General features: G+C 36.9%; 1 protein-coding gene across 1 annotated transcript; it reads left to right on the top strand.

Moving 5' to 3' along the window:
- The first annotated feature begins 1,892 nt into the window (after positions 1 to 1,892).
- LOC141346211 (Friend leukemia integration 1 transcription factor-like) lies at positions 1,893 to 9,506 on the top strand. The gene is made up of 4 exons (XM_073851116.1): positions 1,893 to 2,075; positions 7,957 to 8,168; positions 8,291 to 8,442; positions 9,262 to 9,506. Exons 1-4 carry the CDS (start codon positions 2,058 to 2,060, stop codon positions 9,504 to 9,506), a joined length of 627 nt encoding a protein of 208 aa, XP_073707217.1. The 5' UTR covers positions 1,893 to 2,057.
- The last annotated feature ends 633 nt before the right edge of the window (positions 9,507 to 10,139 follow it).

The following is a 10,139-nucleotide window of genomic DNA, read 5'->3' as shown; positions in this document are numbered from 1 at the left end:
TTTTGGACAACTTATCATTACATCTTGAGAGTTGAAAACACACTGCATCTGGAAACAGCCTTGGTTTGGATAAGCAGATGATGTCTAAATAGAGCAAGACAAGCCTTTTGACGTCAAACAACGAATGTCGTACCCATCTACTATAACAATTGCTTTATTCCACCTCAAATGCAGTTCGTAATTTTGAATGAAACGATTGTGCCCCCTATTTATCTGATATATAGTTTAGTCTCAAGTGAAGAGACGTCTCATTTATAATAATCGAAATGGAGACCATAAAACATAATTATACTGTCATTAGTGACCCCTCTCCGCCAGATCTCCGTCTCGTCATGCGCTCAGAGATAATGGTGTTTTAATTAAAAGAATGGTGGAGTCTAAGCGGCCCCTCTAGGGAAACATATGTTTCAGCTATCAAGTCCCACGCTCTGTGAAAATGATGTCCACCCTTCCACTGCAACTCGCATACACATGTCCCAAAACCTGATATTATGATCCAAATCCAAATCTGTATTACTCAGCCATAAATAATAGTGTAAATGACGGAAAATGGTTACTTCGGACCAAACCCCAATTCCCATCTTTCTGCTCTGTCACCGTCCTCCACCCTCTCCAAGAATGCAGAACACAGAAATGGATAAATATATGCCAACGCCGTTTATTTGAATGAAAGAAAAGCCAGCGTTGTTTTGTGCACGAGAGAGGGGCCCTGACTCGAAATGGTTAAACAAGGTGTCTCCGTTAATTACTGTGCAGGCCTCAGGCAGGAGAAGCCTTGACCCCTAGCAGGATCCAGATGTGGCGCTCTCGAGGGGGCCTCTCCCCCCTCTAGACCCCCATGTCGCAAACAGTGCAAGCCAGCCGGCGCAGACTCAGTCTTGCTCCCCTAGGCATGGCCCTCTCGGTCAGGGGGTCTCAGGATCCGGGGGTCTGGTCATGTTTTGGGCTGGCTGTGCGTCTAGAGTACGCTTGGTATTAGAGCGCACAAAAAAAGTGTAGGGGGTGGAGAAAGACTCACATTTGGCAAACGGAATCACAAGCACTGTATATATAGGAAAATGATGGTGTTATTACCATATAATATTGATGCAAAATAGTATACACTGCAAAATCTGTTTTTATCGTGATAATGTTTTGTTAGGATTTAAGTAAATATTTGATGTACAGTAAATGTGGTCTATAATAAAGACGATTCCCCTCATTTCCCATGAAGACATGAACAATGTAAGGCCATGTGTTATTGATTTTGCGAAATGTTGAGCAGCAAGCACACGAGATGAATCAGCCTCTCTATATGGTCCATACAGCCTAAGAGCACCAGCATTGCTGGAGATATGCTATTCATGTGCATTCAGAGGTGCGCACACGTGTGGAGCAGACAGACTCGGCGCTGCGGGCTTAGGTTTTATTAATGGAAACCCGTTTTTGCAACGAAAGAAGTTAGGACTCGTCACATTCTTCACTTCACTATAGGTAGATCCAGTTTGCGCTTTCCTATGTCGGAACACCGATTCTAATATTATGACATTAATATGATTAACCTGCTATAATGTAAAAAGTCAACAAGATTTATAGCTGTTATTTTTATTTATTTATTATTTTATTTATTAGTTTAACGTTATTTCCTATTTTAGATTGTATTATTATTTTTAACACACATTCGATGCGTCAATGCTGTTTCTACCAAAACTTTAATGTCGGAAAAAGCGCAACAAATGTAAAGAGCTGGCGGGCATTCTGTAAATATTTCCAGGCAAAAACATGTACAAAGGAAAGAAACACTATTGTTTTGGTGTCTTATCTTCTCGGGACAAATATCCTGCTTTGGGTGCCGTAATGAAGGCAGGGCCAGTGACACACACTGCACACACGCACACACATACACATAGGCTACACGGCTTCCTTCTCAAGCGCAGTGACTTCACTTCCCAAATTTAGAGGAAAAAAACCATCCGGCGAAACTGTCTCTGTCTCTCCGCCACATATCGGGGGCTGGAATTAATTCAGACGCGTGTCATGTTTGGAATATTGTCGGGCTCCACTGAAAATTGCGCAAAATGGACGGAACTATTAAGGTAAGAGTGGAGGAGAGGGATCTTTCTGAGATGGACAGAGTTTGAGAGCTTAGACGCCTGTAGTTCTGCCTGTCTGGGACTTTTCAGCCGCTCCGAGCTGCGCTTTTCCTCTTCTCTCTCTCTCCAAGTTTCCTTTTCCTTTTCGTCGAAACTTTGTTGAAAGTTTAAAACTATAGCGGAGGATACGAGCGTTCAGATGGATTCTACACACACTCGGACGCTCGTAAAAACGCACGGACTAGACCCGCTGTTTGTGATGGAGTAAAGATGTTTCGCCAAGAAAAAAACTAATGTTTCGTTTTTACGATTAGAGTAGCGAAAGTCCGGTGCTCGACGAGGCTGCTTTGTGTTTTCCGTTTACCGTGGCGCGCGCGTGTGAATGCAGTGCAGTGGTTTATATAAATCATAAAGCTTTAGGCTAGAGATGTGGCTGCGCAATTGGAGTGGCACCGTGCCGAGGTTTTCCAACCATTCATATAGTTCAAAAGCCGAGCCCACCCACAATAAAATATTACTCCACAGTCTTTCCCTTCTTTTGACAATTACTCTTGAATGGCTTGTTAACACAAATAACATAAGAAAACGCGCTCTTAGAAGAATTAGTTGTGTGTGGTCCACACCGTTACTCTGTGAATTTTCGATTTTTTTTTTTTAGATATAAAAATAGATATTTAAATGTAGATAATCCGCATATTCAATCTTCGATTAAAAGCAACAATCAATTTGTTGAATGAAATATTTGAGCATCAAATAAGGTAACGATCACTGATTGATTGCTGACTCTGTCTGGAGGGGAGGGCTGCAGATTCAAACACTCCTTTTTTGCGGTCATATAAGTGGTTTTGGGTGTGGTATATGTTTGGGGCCGTACACATTATGCTTGTGTTAGATTTTATCATGTTAAATAGACTGTTTCGATTGCACTGGGGTGATTGAGGACAGAAAAAGAACGATTTTAATCCAGCAACTCTCCAAAGAGCACAAAATCCTTGTAGAATATGGTATCAAGAATAAAAATGATAATGTTTGTTATTATTATATGATCAGTACTGTTGTGATTGGCTGTTAAAATGTTTATTACTGTTAAAATTATTATTATTATTATTACAATGTCAATACATAATTAAATTGTTATACTGCCCTTTATTTTATTTTATTTTATTTTATTTTTTCTAAATCAAAATCATATCTCAGTTAAAATAATATGTATATATGTGACCCTTGACCACAAAACCAGTCATAAGAGTATTTTTTATTCTTTTTTAATTAAGATTTATACACAAGTATAAAAAGCCTTCCATTGATATATGGTGTTATAGGATAGGAAATATTCGGCTGAGATACAACTATTTGAAAATCTGGAATCTGAGGTTGCAAAAATAATGTAAATACTGAGAAAATCATCTTTAAAGTTGTCCAAATGAACATCTTAGCAATGCATATTACTAATCAAAAATTAAATTTTGATATACTTATGGTAGGACATCTACAAAATATCTTCATGGAACATGATCTTTATTTAATATCCTAATGATTTTTGGCATAAAAGAAAAATTGCCATTTTTGACGCATACAATGTTGTTAGCCATTTCTACAAATATACCCATTCAACTTAAGATTTTGTGATCCAGGGTCACATATGAGGGTTTATGTGTTTTGCCTCTCCTGTCACTGTCAATATTTACATACAACATAGGCTATATTCATTAGGACAGTGACAGGACAGAAAACAATTAAGTTAGTTGTGAACTCCAATGTTCTTTTTTGAGTGATTCACATTTGATATTTATGTTTATTTTTTTATTTTGTATGCCCCTAACCCCAGCACTAACCCTTACCTAAAATGCTTTAACGTTCAATGTTAGTACATTGTGTTTAAAATACACTTAATATAAAGTGCTACCCACAATATTTAAAAAAAAGTCACCAAACACTGTAGCATTAATGTAATATAGAATAAATAGTGTGTTATTTAGTTGGAATTGGACACATACAGCTTTCTTGATTGATTTCTAACTGTACACTTTAGTCGACAATAAGGAGGGGGTCTCAATCCACGGGTATTTCCTGTTCCACACAATCTGGTTTCCTGTCAGGTTTCCTTTTCCTCCTGAAACAAAAGAGAGGAATGCACTCTGTGTAAAATAGCACTGTGCTTTTAATGGGGTCCGTACATCCCGACAGAATGACGCATCTTCTGCGGGACGAGAGATGATGATTAAGTTGGCTGTTAAATTACTAATATGAAATTTTTCAAAATTGCTTTTCCAGTGAGAATCATAATACAGGGTAGCATAATGTATTACTTATGCAGCATGTTCAGCTGTTGGCGTACCTCACCATAAATCTACAACACCAAACTAGCCTGTGGTTCTGGACGGTTTAAGCGAGCCATGCAGACACGGCCAATATATAGCCTAAGGAAAATGGCACCTTTGTGAGTATTTTAACCTCATTGTAACAAGAAGCTTGCACTTGTGCGCTGACCATCATTTAGCACTCTCTTTCGCAGAGATGAAGGAATTTCGCCTTTTGACAGGCCTGTCTGTACGTATATACGAGCATGAGTGTGGAATTAGATTTTCCTATTTTTACAACCCTCTGTAATCTTGGGAAGGACTGACTGCCAATCATGAATTATATGGTGGAGGCTGATATGTCTGCGTGTAAGTAACGTGTAACAGTCGTAATAGCAGCTCTGGCCTTATCTGGCACCATAAAGGCATTCCTTAACTCTGCCATACTTATCATGGCACAGGCCTGCTGCTGTGGGTCGCCCCGATACTGTCCGTGGGACGCTGATCAAATTGATGAAGACTGTCATGAAAGTTCAAGAGGGAAAAAGAATTGCAAAAAACTCACGGAGTGCCTCAAGATCCCATTTGTCATTAACTCTTAACCTCTAAATAACAGCAGCATGAATTGTAAAGTGCACACAATTCGATATTTAGAAGTTGTATGCTTTATGTATATGATTTGATAAAATTAACGAGCATCAAAGCTCTAAAATCACTCAAAATCCACAATATTTTATGTGGTTCATCTGTGCATTTATTGAGGTTAAATTTCTGTGAATGTTAATGGTTTTATTGATGTTTATAGTTGAAATAACAATGGGAAATCTAGGTGATTGGTTCAGGGTAGTTTTCAGAATACTGAAAGAAAGATTCGACTGAGATGTGAATGGAGACGAACACATGCACGTGTAGACGCTGCTCTCTCCAGAGGGGCCTGTCTGCCGAGTTTGTTTTCTTTAATAAAAGTACATCACCCCAGCTGAGCGCCTGCAATGAGAGCAAATGTAGAAGTGACCTTGGACAGATCTCTCTGCCTCTGTTCTGTTTCATATATGAGTCACAAGCAAGAAATCTACTAAGAAATCTTTTATTTAATGAAAGTCACGACTTGAAATTCTTCTCCTAACCAAAAGGTTTAGTGGTCCATGTGAGGTTAACTGTTGTGTTTAGACAGTGATAACCCTGAAGCATTTGGCTAATTATTATTATTATTATTATTATTATTATTATTATTATTATTATTATTTCTTGATGATATATAAAACTGTTGAAGTCAACATTAAAAGCAAAGTACCCTATTTACTTCACTTTCCTATTCAGTTGCGCACTGAAATTTACTTAAAAGACTACTACTAACCTTTGTTTTGCTTTCTTAAAAAATAAAATAAAATCTATTCATAATCTTTTATCAAAACAGAATCCTAAATGGCTTTCCTTTCTGCTTGCATCACAAATCCCTCTTGTTTAACTCCCTCTTCTTCAACCACCTTAACACCATTTAACACCAATTAACACCATTCTAGTATGTAATTCCCACTTTTCACAATACCATTAAGATAAAACAGTCCTATTCTCCATGTTTTTTTACTGTGAAAGTCAATAGCTACCATCAATAGGGTGAGTAAATGATGGCGGAATCTTTTTTGGGTAACTTTTCCTATAAGGTGTAGAAGCTGCACTAAAATAAACTGTAAAATACTGTTTTCTACACTCTTAAAAAATAAAGGTGCTTTAAAAGGTTCTTCACAGCGATGCCATAGAAGAACCATTTTTGGTTCCACAAAGAACCATTCAGTCAAAAGTTATTTAAAGAACCATCTCTTTCTTACCTTTTTATAATCTGAAGAACCTTCTTTAGCCACAAAGAACCTTTTGTGAAGCAGAAAGGTTCTTCAGATGGTAAAGGTTCTTGGAACCATCTATGGCATTGTTAAGCACCTTTATTATTAACAGTGTAAATGTAAGAATGCCAACAGTGGCCATGCATTATTATTATTTTCTTAAAATTGCGATTCATTTTTTCAAGACCTTTATGATGATCTGAACTTAACAAAGGTTGCTGGAGAATACAAGATTTTTTATTGAATATCCCTTATTTTACATGTAAATGAAAAATAAGCCTCGCTCAAGGGCACTTCAGTCATGGTATTGAAGATGGAAAGGGCGCTGTTCATTCACAATCCCCACCTTCAATTCCTGCCGGTGTGGGAATCGAACCAGCAACCTTTGGGTTACTAGCCCAACTCGCTCACCATTAGGCCCCCCAGTTAAGTAGAATAATAAGTAAAATAAATTAAGTAAAATAAGTTATTTTGTACTTTGAAAGTCATGTTTTGAAATTCTTCTAAAAAAAAAATGGTTTAATGTTCAAAGTGAAGTTTAATGGCACTTTTACATTTTAAACATTTGAACAATTTATTATTGGATTGTGTTTTACAATGAAATACTATTTCATTCTGATTTATTTTATTCAATGTGTTACTTGCTATTTCTTTGGAATTTCTGAGTGAAAATGTTACTACATTTTCTTTCCAGTGTAGACAGTAGCTTCGTTTCTATTACAGATTTGCGCAAAACTTTGGCGCTTTTTTATAAATGTTGATTAAAAAGCATTGCGAAATGGCAGCGTTTCCATTAACCCATGTTATGCAACTGAAACACAATTTTCATGTCGTGGCTACAGATTTTATTATTATTATTATTTTTTTATTTTGGCTATATTTAGTCTAATGTGCTCTGTAAATGCGAAATAATCTTTTACATTGCTGTTTTGCAAAATATTCCTTTTTTTGAATTGCCTGAAAAAACACCTTATTTAAGCGTAAAAAAAAAAAAAAATCTGCGATGTATGGGAGTTTCCAATAGGCATATTTTCAACTCGCAATTTCAATTTGCACAATTTAAAGGGTAATGTCAATGCAGCTAGTTATAACCCTACAGCATATACTGTAGTAGTAGTATTAGTATTAGTATTAGTATCTTAGTACCTGATACATAAAACTGTTTTAGTCGACATTAAATCAGATCTTAATACCCTATTCACATTCACAATGAACTTTTCATGTCTTACTGTGCACAATTCATTGGTATTCTTAGAAAACAAAAATGCTTTTAGTCTTTTAATTAAACACACAATACCTTGCTCCACTTTCGAAACAACCTTCCTTTCTGCTGACATCACAAATCCCTTTTTTAACCCCTCCCCTTCAACCACCTGACTTCATTCTGCTATGTAATGCAATGGAAAAAGTCCACCTCTACATGTTTTTTTTTTTCTTATTGAAGACTTGAAAACTCCTTATTGAAATCACATGGAAATATGTCAAATTAAGTAAAACAAGTTGCATTTCATGTTGACTTCAAGGCAGTTTTCCCATATCCGTAGCAGTGGTGTGGCGATGTATAAGCAATCAATTGTGCTGCTTCATTTGCACCCAGCATCTGTGATTCTGCCCTTCAGCAAAACACAATTTAGTTTGTTTTGCTTAATTCTGGTTACACATGATGCACTGAAAGTCATTTGTCATTGGTTCTGTGCTTTAATGAGAAACAGTGATACAGTTTCCGCCTGTTCAACCCTCCAGGAGGCGCTGTCAGTGGTGAGTGAAGACCAGTCTCTGTTTGAGCCTCCATACGCTGCTGCTGCTCCCTTACCCAAGACAGACATGACTGCGTCCGGTGCACAGGACTATGGTCAGCCTCACAAGATCAACCCTATTCCCCCTCAGCAGGAGTGGATCAACCAGCCCGGCCGGGTTAATGTCAAGCGAGAATATGACCACATCAATGGATCCAGGTATGGCAGAAAAAAAAACTAATTTGTTGCCATTATTCTGTTTTTGTGAGTTGCTCTGTATGAAATAAGCATTAGTAAGCAATATTTGGTTTGCTTTCTGTCTCCCGGTCTCTTTGTAGCAGAGAGTCCCCGGTGGACTGTAGTGTGGGTAAATGCAATAAAATGGTGGGTGGGACCGACGCATCTCAGATGAACTATACTGGCTACATGGATGAGAAGTGTGCTCCGCCCCCAAACATGACAACCAATGAGAGGAGAGTTATCGTCCCAGCAGGTATTTGCAGTTTGTCTCGTCATGACTACATAATGAATGGTGCATTTATATGGGTTTAAGTTTAATACACTGAAAATAAACAATAAAAACGATTCATTTTACAAATAATTACAAAGAAATAGTAAATAGCACATTGAATTAGAAAAGTCAAATTGCATTTGCTTTTAAAACATACACTAAATAATTATTCAATTTTTACAGTGTACCAATGAAATATTTAAATCAAATATTTTAATATTGAAAATACTAGTCCACAGAAATAAGCAAACAGTTGATGGTAGCCATTGACTTTCATAGTATTTTTATTATTATTTTTTTCAATACTGTGGAAGTCAATAGCTACCATCAACAGGGTGTGTAAATGATGACAGAATTTTCATTTTTGGGTGAATTTTCCCTATTGGGTGTTTCTAAATGTAAGAATGCCAACAGTGGCCATGCATTATTATTATTTTCTTCAGATTGCGGTTTATTTTTCTTAAGACCTTAGTGATGATCTGAACTTAGCAAAAGTTGCTGGAAAAACAAGACACTATAAAAAAATAATAATAATGCATGACCTTTGGAGGTTTGGAACAGTCATTGTTTTTGACTTTCCATTTGGAGCCACAAATAGAACAGAACTTATTACTTTGTTTCTCTGAAAATACTCTGAAAATATGTTTGTATGACAACAAAAAGACCCGCTCACCACTTTAATCATTACAAGTGGTTTTGGTGATATTAAACTGATTTCTCACACTTAAAGTAATGAAAGCTAGATGTAAGCTATCTAATCCCTGACTCTATGGCTAATTTGTATTTTAATTTCCATTTCAGACCCTTCTCTCTGGTCTCCAGACCATGTGCGGCAATGGTTAGACTGGGCCATTAAAGAGTATGGTCTTCAGGAGATCGACACAGCCATGTTCCACAACACAGATGGAAAAGAACTTTGCAAGATGAGCAAAGAGGACTTCCTGAGACTCACCAGCGTGTATAACACGGAGGTCCTGCTCTCACATCTCAATTACCTCAGGGAAAGTAAGTCCACCACCTCTTTGTATTCATTTGAGATTGGCTAAAAATGTTCTATGGTGTGCTTTACGATGTCAGAATGTTGCAAACCTATTATTTTCAATTTTGTTGTTGCGCTTTTAGAAAATAAACAGTGCAAAAGCTGTTACTGGAGTGATACACTCTTAAAAAAAGTTGCAAAAGCTATCACTGGAACAGTAGCCTGTCAAAAGGAACTAATATGCACCATTTAAGTGCTAATATGTGCACTTTAGGTACAAGTATGTACATTTAAAGGGACTAAAATGCAACATTATGAGACAAATAAGGTACAAAGGTGACCCTTTTAAAAGGGTAACATTCGAGTGTACCCTTTCAAAAGTAATACTATGTACTTTTAAGGTATTAATATGTACATTTTAGAAACAAATGTGTACCTTTAAGGGACTAAAATGCAATGTTATAGAGTAAATAATGTACAAAAATGTACTTTTGAAAGGATGCCTCACTGCCCAAGTGACAGCTTTTATATATATTTTTTCTGAGAATGTATGTGGAAAGGCTGTTACTGGAGTGATACACTCTTAGAAAAAAGTTACAAAAGCTGTCACTGGAACAGTAGCCTGTCAAAAGGAACTAATATGCACCATTTAGGTGCTAATATGTGCACTTTAGGTACAAGCATGTAGATTTAAGGGGCT

Source organism: Garra rufa, chromosome 11 (assembly GCF_049309525.1).
Source record: "Garra rufa chromosome 11, GarRuf1.0, whole genome shotgun sequence".
Taxonomy (NCBI): domain Eukaryota; kingdom Metazoa; phylum Chordata; class Actinopteri; order Cypriniformes; family Cyprinidae; genus Garra; species Garra rufa.
The sequence above is the reverse complement of the archived record's forward strand: the minus strand, read 5'-3'. Positions and strand labels throughout refer to the sequence as shown.